The sequence below is a fragment of the Bombus vancouverensis genome, chromosome 12, assembly GCF_051014615.1.
Source record: "Bombus vancouverensis nearcticus chromosome 12, iyBomVanc1_principal, whole genome shotgun sequence".
Taxonomy (NCBI): domain Eukaryota; kingdom Metazoa; phylum Arthropoda; class Insecta; order Hymenoptera; family Apidae; genus Bombus; species Bombus vancouverensis.
Genome location: NC_134922.1, coordinates 4,427,014 through 4,441,782, shown reverse-complemented (window position 1 = coordinate 4,441,782; position 14,769 = coordinate 4,427,014). Strand labels below are relative to the sequence as shown.

The window sequence follows — 14,769 nt, the reverse complement described above, 5'->3', positions numbered from 1 at the left end:
GTGCTAATCGGAATATAAAAATCTTCAAGCGTCGGGAGATATCTTCTTGTTCAATAAATTCCGGATCTTTCTCTTGAATTGCTGTATTTAAATTCGTGTCACATTCAATATATCGTTATTGAGCAAGAAAACATTCATAATGAATAACTGTTTCAATTCTACCATATCATTTGCCGGAAACAATCAAAATCATCAAATAATCCAACACAAAGATAGTACCCTGGATTTCTTATATGGATAAGTATATTTGTCGTAGATATCGATTGCATTTGGTATCTAGGTCCAAAAATATTACGATCCCTGGTCCCTCTAGTTCCCTCGGCTAAAATTAAGCATGACGTACGAAGAGAATCACGATAAGTGGTAGTACACTGTGTACAAGGTTTGCGTTAAAATTGGCTAAAATGAGCAGGAGTGTAATCCAATTTCGTTGAGTAGTTTTCGTGCGCTGGGCTTTACGAGAAGAAAATATGAAACGAATGAAATTATTAAATTATTCCATTCCATTTTATCGCTAGATAATGCTACACAATTTTGAATTTTAATTGCTCCTGGTAAACAGTAACTTTATGCGTGTTTCAATAAATTCTATCAACCGTCCTATTGAATTTTTCAGGAAACGAAGTTGTCTCTTGTTTTGGCATTAATCCAGTTGTAAAATGCAATTTCAATTTATTATTACAATCGAGACGAGAAGTTTTTCTTAGAGCAGCAGCGATCCTTCAGCCATCGTTTGTGGCCAACAATTCGTCGAGGATTGCATATTGAGCCAGCCGTTGTTTCCGGTAATTGCGACAGGAAAGAAATACCGTTTTAAATGCAAATGTATGCAAGACAATCCGGAGATTGACTAAAGAAGCAAGACTTATCGCGACGTGATATATTTGGCTAAAAGTAGCTTTCCTTAATTGGAGATCGCATGATAATGGCGCAATTTATTTTACCCGGAATGCATAGCGTTTTCAATGATCAATTATGCACGACATTCTGACTTCAAATCGATACGACCGCCATTCTAATTATCATAGCATGATCAAGCGTCGCGTCGTTCACTGATTTATTATAAATAGTCTCGATCGAGAACACGATGATATTTTATTCGATAAAAATAGAACATTCGATATAGCATCGTTTAATTATCATTTATTTTTTAAAAAATCTGAAATACGTTGAGAGACCGCAAAAATTTAATTGAAAGAATTTATCACCGAAAGAATTGTAAAATTTTCAAAACAACAATCACGAAGCTAGAACCGATACATCATAAAGAAAGTCTCTCCTCAGTTTCGCTACAAACTTTCCGAACAAACCAATATCGAAAGCAGTGTATGAGTTTCTCGTTTGTAGGAGGCAAAGTGAAATAAGAGAAGCTTAAATAACGTAAAAGGGATAGCGTTAGAATATCAACAGCGTTTCATTTTAATTGCAGGAAACAGTTGGTTTGCTCGCTGGCGATTGTCAATATTGGCTGTCACGCGTTAGTTCCTCTAAATTCGCTTGGAATGTACCCATGGGTTTCCGATATGGAAACACCAGATTGATGACCGACTCTGCAATAATTGTGATGGTTACGTACATATACAGGGCGACGCGACGGCACCGAGGGAGGTGAAAACTTGCCAGAGAATTATAGAAGCACGTCGGTCACGGCCAATGCATTGTAAATACGTGTTTCCAGTGCTGACGTCAGAGTTAATCAATGCAACGATTTGCCAATGATAAATCGCTAACGTGTGATAACAGGTCGAGCGTGGCTCAATCGAATCGATAAAAGCCATAGTGCCCTGAGAATTTCGTATCTCTCTTAAACGAATTGTTATTTAATTGATATGCGCACATGAAATTTTCGTACAAATTTTAATCACATGTAGTTAACAACGAACTAGTTTCGTTCTTCCAAATTCATAAGTATTGTCGGTAATAGAATTATTCATGAGGGTTCAGAATTAGACTTTGATGGTTTCATTATAAATCTTTCAAACACCCAATGATTTGAATACGTTTATTATGTACGTAATTTATGTAGCAAAGCTTCTCTTTTATTTTCGTAGTTAATTGTCCACGATAAATATTATTCATTTTTGACGAATAAAATTTTTAAAGGAAGAATGGCAGGTTTTCAGAAGATTGAATTTTCGGAGCAAGGCAAGAGTCGTGGATTAGAAAGGGAGTAGCACTTGGTCAAACGATCTGACTTTCTGAACGAGTGATATCAAAATGTATTGGATGGTGAACTATCACCTTTACGGAGCTTTTATTGAAATTCTTGGAGGCGATCTTGAAAAGAATTCCTTCCTCTACCCAGTCGACTCATCTCGAAAGTCACGCCTGCGGAATGAGTTCAATGTAGGGGAACCCTTATAACGTAATTTCGAAGACTAGGATAGAACGTGCGTGAGAGAATGAAGGTTCTTAAAAAGTGATCAACCCAGAATACATTTTCTTTCCGAAATTATTTATGATTTAAGTTCTTTCGACGTTCCAGAAGAAAGTGAATTCAGATATCGAATTTTATCACCTTTTATCTGCTATTGAAATAGATAAGTTGATAAGTGTAGTTTTGAAAAATGTTGAAATTACGTTACAGGTGTATTTAATAGTGTGATTATATTCTTCCTATCATATTACCCCTATATAACGAGTTTAAAGTGGCTTTTCATTTGTCTGAACCTTTAAGAATCTCCTTACTTCGTGAAACTTTCTGGCTCTAATTCTTGTAAAATGCTGAAAATTTTCGGAACTCCTTGGCGTTTTAATAATAAATAAGGTAACTGAAAGTTCCACGAGGGTTGGTTTGATTAAAAAGCTTTTGAAAAGAGTTGATTTTAAACAGAGCGAAAAAATTCCAAAGTCTAAAGATCGTAAAGACAATGTATGGCGTCGTTGTTCCTATTCATCGATCATCCAAAGTCAGTGAAATTTTACCACGTTTTATTATCCACTAACTTTCCTAAATTTTCTAAATAAGTTAGAAAAAGATTCCACCAGTTGTCTACTTAATTTTCACTTGCTTACTCGATATTTCATAGCCGTAGTCAATCTGGAATTCGCATTATCACCGAGACGCGAGTAGAAGTCAAATTTTCCGAGCTATAGATACGGAATACCTAGCTGATAGCGTGCAAAGTAATCGCGTCAGGATGATCAGGGGAAAAGTTGACCTTCCCAGGATCTGTCTCCTCGGTTAAACCACCGAACAGACCGATGAGTGGTTCTTTTTCGTAGCCTCATCCCTATACCAAGCCATGCAGAAGTACGTACAGCGAAATGGAGTCAGTCGCGAATGACGATGGCTGGATTAGCCTAGAGGCACGTGCTGTGGACACCATTCTCCACTTCGCTTGAGTGCTCGAAAATCACGTTCGCGCTGAACTCAGCCAGAAAACAGACTCCGACGATTCACGCATTCTGATTCAGTCACCGCTCTCTGGCCCCTCACTGTGCGTTCCTATGTTCAACATTCCGCCGGATTCCTTGTGTTGCCTCCGTTAAAGGACCTCTGGGTACGTTTTATGTGTCACTGGAACCAGTCGAGCCCTTTTAAGGAACGTTCGAATGTGTTGGTTATTCATATAGAAGTTTTCTTTCGGAAATAAGTTGGTTGTCGATGGGAAATTTTATAGGAATCTCGTGAAAAGTTTCTATCTTTTTTCAAAGTAAGATAACGCGTGGTACAGTAGGACTTTTAAAGTATTATATTTTGGAATCTGAGAGTTTCAGCTGTTCAGTGAAATATCAGAACGAAAGAACGATATTGCTTCAAACAAGACGTTAACTGAATGGATGAGCGGAGTTTTACAATATGTTAAATATAAAAAAAGTTAGTTATACAACGATGTAGGGTGACTCTATGTGAACAGCAAGAAAAAGATTTGATATTAATTATATTAATTGTGTTAAATGTATTAATATACATTTAGCCTGAAGCTCCGTTTTCGAGAAAATCGACTTTGAAGATTTGAAGAACATACATTAACTTGGCTAATTCCAGACTCAACAAGAGTAAATAATCGACGTACATTTGGTAGAAAATAGTAAAAATAGGTATAGAAATAGTAAGAATAGTAGAAATTATGTCAGAAATATAGAATAAAATTTTTTCATAAGATGCTTCATTTTCGAGAAAAATAAATTTGAAAATGTATCGTGGAACTGTATAATACCAATTCCTAATTAAACATGTTGAAACGTTATTTCCTTGAAAATGCAGCCTCAAACGGAAAAACTTTATTTCATACTTTTGACCTATTTTCATATGTGTAATAACCTTCTGTTGAATTATTTACTCATAGCTAAGTTAAAGTATAGTTGACAAATTTTCGAACTCGATTTCTTCAAAAACGAAACTTCATACAAAAAAATTTTATTCTATGTTTCCGACTTCTTTTTTCACGTAGAATCGCCGCCTGCCCGGTTACAGTACAATCACCGCCCCTTGTACATTAGAAAATCAAAAAATTTATTCTAATTCGACTTAAAGTCTGTAAGAATATGATTTTCTAGTTTAAGAATTTAGAAACACGAAGTTAGCGAGTTCTTTATTTTTGTGTAGATAATGCAAATCCGGCCAGAGAACATCTTCGAGCTGGAACAGGAAGAGCACAGTTTCTTTGTTGTTACTTGAATTACACTGTCTTTTTTCTGTTTCATCTTTCCTTGCTTCTTTTTCTTTGTTTTATCCTACACTTTCTGAGCTCTGCGTTACTTTTCCCTGCAACTCCTTTGTTCATTTCGTAGTAATATTAAGATAATGAGACGAGTTTTCCGGAGAAAGTCAGATACCAGTTCCCCAAGGAAGGGAATTACACTCTACGGAAATAAAAGTTTAAAGTATTTTCAAGCGTGGATATTTTACACACGATAATAGAATCTTGAATGAGGTTAAGGTGCATTGTTGCGGGGCATTAAGTATGAATTATTTCGATTATTTCCAGACATATTTTTTCGATAGACGCTCATTCTATTCTTATTTCCCTGGAATAACATTATAAAATTATTAATTTTCGACCTTGCTAAATGTCAATAAAATAACCAACTATTTCCTGATATAACTGAAATTTTTCCGTAGTATTTTCATGTTGTACGATAACAGTAATAAGAAGGAAAATGTGATAATTTCTGTCAAACGATATTAGTAACTTCGCAATTTTATTTAGAATTGATGTATTTACCAAAATTATTTGATTTACATAGCAAAGATATATATTGAAATGATCAGTGAATTCTGTTAAAATTATGAATTACTGTTGAAAATTGTATATTTTAAATTTATAAACGCACTGCAAAGAAGCGTTTTAAGCACGAAAGCAAGCTTCTGCGAATTCCACGTTTAGATTTCTTTCGCGTTTTTCCTCTGTTCAGTATTCTTTCGCGTTTCTGTTTCTTTTTACAAAAATACTATTTACCTTCTTCGCTTCCGCTGTATCGTTTCATCGTAGTCTTTTTCGTGCACTCAACGAAAACGTCACGATAACGAGTCAAAGGTATCAGCTAGAAATAGTACAATAGGTTAGTCGTTTCGATAGAACCTAAAAATTCATTCGCTCTTTGCGGTTTCTCCAGCACTTCGTGCCGTATCAATTCATACAACGTTTCTTTACCTGGCTTAAGAAATTTCAGAAATTTTCTCGGGAATTCTTCCTAAATTCTGCGTCATTTTGTGATAACTCTTAAACGTTGACTTATACACCTCACACAATGTCTACAAATTTTTATCCACGAAATATATTTCCAATAACCATTGTTTTCACGCAGCCAGTAAAATGAAAATATTTCGTGACGACGAACTTGACCCACGGTTTCGACTGCAAGATTTTTCGAAAACCTAGCTATCCTTCATTACGTAACAATCGCGCATAGTATTTTTGAAAATCAGCGTCGGGCATTCGGTGGTTTCCAGGAAGAACCAGATTCGTAGAAGTTTGCTCGCTTCGTATTCCATTTCTACTTTCTACCGCACTGACACACTCTTCTTTTTTTCCCTGAAACCCCCATGACCGCCGAGAGTCGATGTTTTCCTTTTTCCATCCACTTGCTTCTTTTGCACGTTCGAGTCCTTTTCCGCGACCCCTTTTGACCATTCACCGATAATGTTACGATAACGAGTCAATGCTCGGATGCAGGAAACCGTGGCCGTCTCTTTCCTACGTGAGAAATCAAAAAGTCCTCTTTACACGGTTTAACCGAGAGCAAGAGGTCTCGTGTTTTAAATGAGATTTGCCATGTTACATAAAGAAAATATCCCAAGACAACCTGGCAATATCTTTTTTTTTTTTTTGGAACGACTCGTATTTTTCCAATGAATCAGGTGACTCGATTACAATTACAAATTGTATGTGAAATACACATATCATTTGCAGAGGTACATGTAGTAGCTTTTTGTTTGCAAAACCACAACGGGAAATATAATTCATACTTTTTTCCCCATGTGGTCTTCGCTTGTTAACTGTGACGATGAATAAAGGGGATGGATTTTTTTTCACATTAAAAAATACAGAGCAGAAAGACATTACCATAAAACTTTATAATTTGAATATAGTTTAAGTATGAACGACTGTGAAAAGGAGGGTAAGTGAGAACGATATTCAATATGAAATTAGAAACATCAAGGTCGAGGCTGTAGAATTACTTTATGTTTATTCGCAATCAGTTCCACACGAGCTCTCGTTCCGGTCAAAAGCAGAAGAAGTGCTCGTCGAGTGCAATTGAGTCGAATCGTAATTTGTTGCACGATTTGATTAAGAGATTCAATTGTCGAAAATAGTGATTTGTATGCGTGCGCGTGTTTATATGTGCCTGGTTTAACACACACTCGCCGCGAACGACCCAAATGGTACGTACAAAACTCATCGATAATTATCGTATTGTCTTTCTTTTCTAAACATTTATAATACGTAATATTATTTGCTATCAAACAAATGAGATTTAGAATTTTATAAAAGCTTATTTATAAATGGTAGATAAAGGGTGTTAAAAAAATGATCTAAACTTTACTAGATTTTAATTCGGAAGAAGAACAATCTATATTGCAAACTAAAATATTCTTTCTGCAAATAAATAATGAATATTCTTCATAAAGATAGATGGCAGTTTTAAATGTTAAAGATAGAGCGATTTAAAATATTGCAAGGAAATGAGATTTCAGGCCAGATTTAATTAACTCGCTACTTCAGCATGCATTAACGAATTTAGAGAGCACTTAATCGCTATTAAATTTCCTGTCACGTCTTGTTCAGCCTAAACAGTGTATGTGTCGATAATATCGGTTATCCTGATCTTGGATACTTCAGCATCAGCTACTGATATTGGACTATTATAAGTAATAGCCCTGGCAATTGTCGATAGCTTATTACCATGTTGTAACGTTAACTACAACACCTATCAGACCAAAATATTCACTGCAACAGCATTTGCATTATTATAAAATTTTATTGAATCGAAATTTATATGATACGATATATTTAAGAAATATTTTATGTACATATTGTGATAATACTTTTATTACACAGTTGGTAAAATTGTACGCATAAATAACTCTTGTTCTATTTCGTATAGCGTCTATAAATAATTATGATTGATGTAGGAAATATTTTCGTGAAACGCTTGAAAACAAAAATTCCAGTGTCAACATTCATTTGTGTTCCGAGCGAGGAATTTTAAGCGTTAACGTTTGTTTGTTTTTTCTTTTTTTTCCTTGCTCCAACTGATACGAACCTCATTTTCTTACCCGCGTAGTCCTCGTTTAATTTCATTCGTTGAAATTAGTAGGTCACGAACTGCTGTTAACTTATATTATGGATGACACGCGTCTACCTCATCATATTTTCATCCTACCGATCGTTTAGTGTCACGTCAAAGAGCCAATATAGGGTCGTTAATATGGTATCAGTAGTTACGCTAAAATCCTGCATGAGATTTCAGTATAAAACCGTTTCATCAGTCGACCAAGTGGTCGTTTGGTATTTTTAAATTGATGCAGTTAACTGAAATTATCAAGAGGACGGAGGGAAAAGTCTGTTTGAAAATGGGGCGAAAAAATAACGCGCTGGCACATAACCGAAGTCGTCGAGCAACGATAAACGTTAGGCGAACGCGGTGAAATTTTAGGAAAGTCCTCGTAAATTTTCACGCATTTTCCAGCTCATGGGATTAATTAAACAATTCTAGTGAAATTTAAAACCGTTTACATGTTGTTTAAAGCAAACTAAAAGTACTCAAGTTCGTTCGTTAATTAAACTAACGTAAATTGAACAGACGACCTCGAGTTGGCAACAGATGTTGATCGCGTGAATCTAAATGAATATATAAAACCAATGAATTTAAATCGACCATATAAATGACCATTTCGACAAATAATACGGGTCCGCATGTGAATTTGCGTAGCTGCGTAACATAACCCTAGGACGTGAACGTTTGTAATATTTATAACCGACAAAGCTTTCATTGACGCAAGTAATATGTTTGATTATTAATTATCGGCTGTACAGTTAATTTTCTCACTGAAAAATTTTATTCCTTTATTCCTTAAAAGGGCTCTTTAACAATATTGTATTATTATCGAAAAAGACTGTTAAAAAATGATTCTTAATATTTTGAAACTACAGAAGATACAATCGTGTCATGTAGATTACAATACCCTTTATTCACGGTCTCATATAAAAAAGATATAAAAAAAAGGTACTCATACCATATGCAAAAAGCACGCGCATAAAGAGAGTGCAACAAAATTTGCGCCATTAAATACACCATGTTCTCCTCCTGCTTCGTTTTCACGTTCAAACAGCTATGATGAAAAATCGTGGACAGGCCATATTTTTTCATCTAAAAAACTGTACAAAGTAAAGACCGAAAGTTTGAATAACAAAGAATTCGCCGGGAACAATCGGCCCCATAATTACACCGTCATTTTTCGATACACGCTAACCGTTCTGCACATCGACAGTTTCCTCCCTCTTTCACTCTTTTTTATCTTTTTTTCCTCTCGTGGCGCTTTGAATGCATCTGTTCCCAATTTTCAATCTAACGTTAAGACATATGAATATTTCCCCGGCGCCGACAGGCTATTAACAGTTCATATTTTTTAATTGTTTAATGATTTTTGCATTCATATCTTTCAGATTCTGTTTTTCTAATTAAATCGTGCAATTTTATCAATAGATAGATACAAATTCACTCGTAAAATTACGAAATAATTACGAAGGAATCGAAACAGCAGTAAACAAAATAAATATGAAATATTCAGTTAACAATTATATACTAGAATGGCTAAAACTAAAAAGGTTATCATTCCAAACTTCATCGAAACATCATTTTTTCAGTTAAATCCCGCAGTGTTTCTCCCACGCTTTGATGATGAAAACAATTAAAACATGGCAAACAATAGATAGATAGATATATTTTGTTCCATTGTATTTTACATTTTCGGGTTTCACAAATTGTACGAAATACGTAGATGTTTTTACTAAAAACAGGAATATAAAATCGTTATATAAAAATGTAAATGTAATGTAAGTTGAATATTTATTTAAACGTGAATTCAGTACTCTGTACGATGCTCTGTAAAGATATATATTTTTTGCTTTTTCCTTTCGTTCATAACCGATGCAGTTTCCTTCGCAACATTTTCGCCTGAATTTATCAAGTAATAGTCGAATAAAGTTCGGATCTTTTGGTAAACCCTGTATTTCGAATTATGCGCTTCAGTAATCGTCAATCGATTTGCTATTCGTGTCCAATCGCTGTACGGCCAGAACTGTCGTAGTTACGCTTTCGACCAGAGAATAATATTCAGACATTCTAGGTCATGAATTCGCGATCGTTTCCCAGTTTCTGACGTTTCTTTTTTCACGCGCGCTCTTTGAATCTGGTCGATATTTCTTTCTACACTCTGTAGAAATAATGAACTGTTGGAAAAAACTTGCGCGGAAGTAAGTTGGAAATAATATTTAAAGAAGAATATCTTTCATATTTCATTGAATATTGTGCGATTGAATGATTATAATTCTTATTTTTAGATTACTAATATTTTTACAAATTAATTAAGAACGATATTTAAATGCAAACCTGTCAATTAAACTAATTTTATTCTATCTGCAAAATTACTTTTATACCAGCTAATTGACACTAGAATATTAATATTACTTTCATTTTGATTCTCGGCATTATGGAAATAAGCCAATGATTTATCAAACTAATCAATTGCACATTTAATATTCAGTGAATCTCGAAGAGCCAATTCGTTAGCTTGAACTTTCCTTCTGTTTAAGCTGAAAGTCTTGTAGGATGTCTCTCAGCGTTTTACATTAATGTACGAAGACACAGAATTACCTACAGCATTGCCAAACAAAACTACCGGCACAGCAAAGCAATCAAAGTAATTGGCAATTTTCTCTGAAGTCGATCCTTTCGTCGGTATTTCATGGTCAACGTTCTTCGTTTTCTCTCCTTTAGGGGCAGAAATTGTGTATTTAAACAGCAACTAATGGACCGTTTATTGACCGAAACACTTTTCGTTCGGTCGATCGTTGCACAAATTCGATTATCGTCCTTCTCCTCTTCATTATCAGCAATTTTCTTCCTTCTATATCGATTAATTCGATAAGTGTCTGTCAATACCTGAAAAAGCGTTTGTCGGCAACATGTTTACCAGCGATAAAATAGTATAATATAATAAGTATAATATAATATAATATAGTATAATAGTATAATAGAATAACTGGAGGAAGCAAATTCTTCTCTTTTACAGAAATAAGTAGAATGAACAAAGAAACTTTATACGTTTCGTCGATCAAGCTTTGTAATATTTCTTTCCCTTAATGTTAAGTGACGTGTCTTGATTAATCGGACCTCAGTTCAATTTTTAAAATTAGTAATTTTATTTCAAGCTCAACGACATCAAGTTTATTTTTCTCATGTAATTCCTTAACTGCTTGTCCAGTCTGCACCTTCTTACTTACTTTGTCTCTTAAAGTATCGGTGTAAGTAACGCCTCGATGCCCAGAATGTATCAGCCTCGAGTACTTACAGGGAGTAAAGTAATTGGCAATTTTCTCTTAAATCGCTGACCCATCCTCAAAGAACCGCTGTCCGCGGTTAAGTGAATAATATACCACTTACCGGTAAACTTGTCACATATTAAACCCTTTGAAACGGTGAAAAACGATAATTAGGTGGTTTCTTTATTCAATTAACTTCAAGGACAGCTCCCTTTACACGCTCTCGATACATCCAATTATTTTACAAAATTATTTATGACGATAATAATCAATAGAATTCGACAGAAATTTCTGAAACAATGTTTCTACACAGTTCTATTATCTTCTTATATATACTGATAATTAATAAACATTATTAAAAGTTTTACTACCGACATTCGTATTTCCTTAAAACAGCAACGAGGAAACTACTGTTACTTTTGATTTGTTGTGACTGAATCCGTTTACCTTTCTTCTCCATTCCTTTTTCTTCGTTAACCATTTCTTTCGCGTCGCTCTAGTTTTATCACCTGTGGATAGGACTGTGTAATTCGCAGTAATCCCCGCGTAATGGCCGATAACCTTAAGTATCGCAAAACGAATGAAACGTTACGCTTTGTATAAATAGACGCAATTATTCGTGGCTTTCTAAGAACACGTAAGCATTTCCTTCTTTCGCTACGTAAAGAAAAAAACTCGTTCGACTGGAAAATTACAATTACAGTTGTCTCGGTATAGAATGTTGTAAAAAGGAAGAAAGATATAGTTTTATTTCTACTATACACGTTTCTTGGAAAGACATGAAAGCTGCAACACCTATTAGTGTAAAAGATGCAAGCGATCGATTTAGTAAAAGCGTAGCAAGTTCCTCGAAAACCATTTCAAACAAATCAATATCCCTAGCAGCACAGAAATGAACTCGCATCATTGAATCTATCGTTTAGTCGATTCGACACGGGTCAACTCCGATTTTTCCATCTCAATGAACTTACTAGATATTTAAGAACATCTGTTGCACGCTACAGTTCGTTTAATAGCTTGTGATAGAACATTAGTGATGAAAGATGTTTTATATCTATCGTTGAGTTCTCATATTTTTTTGATTAAAATCTCTTCTTCCTCTTTAATCTTCTTTCCTTCTTTCTATTGATTTTAACGGTCTTTGCATTATTTTCTTTAAAACTGTCGCTCTACAATAGGAACAAACTGAGAAAACTATACGCAATAAAAATGTATAGGCAGTAACAAAGAATGAAATGTCAGTATACGTATGTGATCTGTGAGCAACAGAAATTGATTATCTTCGACGTCTTAAGAAATAATTGGGTGAAAGGAATCTTTCGCTAGTTCGTAGCGTAATACTTTAAAAGATACAAGCAGAATGCATTTAAAGTACCGAATTTCAAGTACAGAAAAGAAATGAATGTCGCGTGACATTCGATTTGACTTGCAGCAGCGCAGCGGTTTAGTCACGATTCGATCACCGTTGAAGTGTCATTCACTACACAGAAACGTGACTGGAACGTGAACACTAACGCACATCGACGGATTCAGGAAACACTAAACAGTGATTGAACTGTGACTTTACTACGCGATTCAATCGTTAATGCAAATTAAGCGTTATCGCAATGTAACGATCTTCAGAATCGTGACATACACGAATCTATCTGTTTGATGAACCTATAAATAATCTGTTGCGAGTGATTTACAACATTTCTTTATTATTTCGTTCGAATTCGTTTGATGTTTCATCATTTCAAACGTTGATCGTTATTCCATCGGTTTCTTGTTTCGGTATGGCGAAACACGATCCCATTTTTCTCTTTGTTCATGATATTGGTGTACTTTTTGAAAGTGTAAAAATGTTTCCGTCGATTGAAGTTTATTTTGTGCTTGAACTATACATATAACAAACGAATATAGATATTGATTTCACTGAATTTTGTATCGTTTGTTGTTAACGAATATGGATACTTGGACAACCTTAGAATGGTTCTTTTTTTTTTATTTGCTATCGTAAAACTATAGCAAACTATATACAAATTTTAAATTACGATAAATAATATAAATCTATTATAGCTTTAGAAATGGTATACATATATTTTCTTCCATTAAAAATTCTTGAAAAAATTTCTGAACTAATCGTTTATTATGTTTTTGATTTCAGGGACTACTACTATGATAGGTGAGTGCGAATTGCATTGGAGATGCACAATTTCGCTGAATTACTGTTCGCATAGTTTTACAAATACGGTGGTGTGCGGTAATCGGGTATGTAAAATGAAATCTTTCTGTTGTTTAATTGAAATACCTAGGAACGACTTTACGGATCGCTATTAATCAAACCTAATCCAAAAACACGTATTCAACAAATCGAGTATACTTGCTCATAAATAAATTAGATTTATTTGCAAGTGACTTTTCCATCGGCTAATCGTGCTGGCTATAGATGGAAGATTAAGCGAAGCTGATGTTCTTGTGTAGGAACAACATTGCCCACGTACATGAAGAGCTCCGTCACCGAGTGTACGCGCAATTTTGAAAAGCAGGCATATAATTTGCCGTCGATGCTGGAATTATAACTACCAGACCGTAAATCATAATTATTATCTCGGCCCGTTTCCCGAATGTTTTACTTCTGCCTCGCATACGCGATACGCAGGAGGAATATCAGCAACAATATTGAAGTTTATTAATTTATTTTTGCGTATCGTTTCGCGTTGATGCATGAATGCATTTATTACCTCCTGGCATCGATTAAACTCGCCAGAATTCGAATTCGGTTCTGTCACTTCGTTTCAAATTTTCGAAGGTGATAATCAATGTTTCTTTATAATTCATTTATTCTTTTTCATTTTTATTCCTTTCTTTTAACAATTGCCACGCAAAAAAAACGCAACCTTTTAATTCATAGCGAATATTTTTGTGCGAAAACGAATTTGTTTCCACGATTCGCGTAACAGATCACGGGTACCGTGATCAATATGCTTTCAAAATTAATTGGCACACCGATTTAATTCGATCGCCAGCGAAAAATCCAGTTTGAAGGACGTTAACCCTTGAAATCCCGAATGACGAGAGAATTTTATTCATAGGTATAAATTAAAATATCTATGCCTGCCCCGTTTTAATTCAACCCGCATATGCGCATTAGTTTTCTTCTCCCTTCTTCTTTATTTATTTCCCTTCTTCATAATTTTTTCTCTCTTGTAACAAGAAAAGGACAATACCAAAGGGTTTAACCGTATAGTTGAGGAAGAAAACCTCATTCGAATGAACTCGGCAGAAAATTTAACTGTGATAAGATCTTGTATATAGTCGTCAAAGGAACTTTTCGGTCTATCCACCCATTTAAAACCCTCTGCTAAAATTCTTAAAAATGCTAAGAAGCATTACTTTCTAATGCCGAAATACTGCGACTTTCCTAAAACGTATATACTTCCTGCGCGAGTAAAAGCTATTTTCCCCATTCGCGAAACGTCTCGCCTAGCCAACGCAGTTTTTCAAGCCAAGACGAGAAACGTAACTCGGTTAAATAAAATATCACAAAATCAAGACGCTGATGTTGCGTCAGAGTACTCAATGTAAAGGATTCTTTCAGTTAAACCTGAAATTTTTTGGCTACAGGATTTTTAATGCTTATCGTATATCGAAAGCGAGCTTCGCAACAAATCACGAATCCACCTTGTTGTATAGAGGCAAACGAAGCGTGCAGAACTAATTAGGCGGCAAGCAAACACCGTCGACAACAGAATACATTAACACTTAATTACTCGCTGAGTAAACGCAATCATTC

At 34.9% G+C, this 14,769-nt stretch overlaps 1 protein-coding gene across 7 annotated transcripts in view; it reads left to right on the top strand.

The window, feature by feature from the left end:
- Window positions 1-14,769, top strand: part of LOC117160816 (uncharacterized) — a 246,742-nt gene that overhangs the window by 208,113 nt on the left and 23,860 nt on the right. For all 7 annotated transcript variants that reach the window (XM_033341844.2, XM_076623190.1, XM_076623192.1 and 4 more), the window contains one exon: window positions 13,141-13,158. In XM_033341844.2, the coding sequence (XP_033197735.1) occupies window positions 13,141-13,158 (18 nt within the window). The remainder of the gene's footprint in view (window positions 1-13,140; window positions 13,159-14,769) is intronic.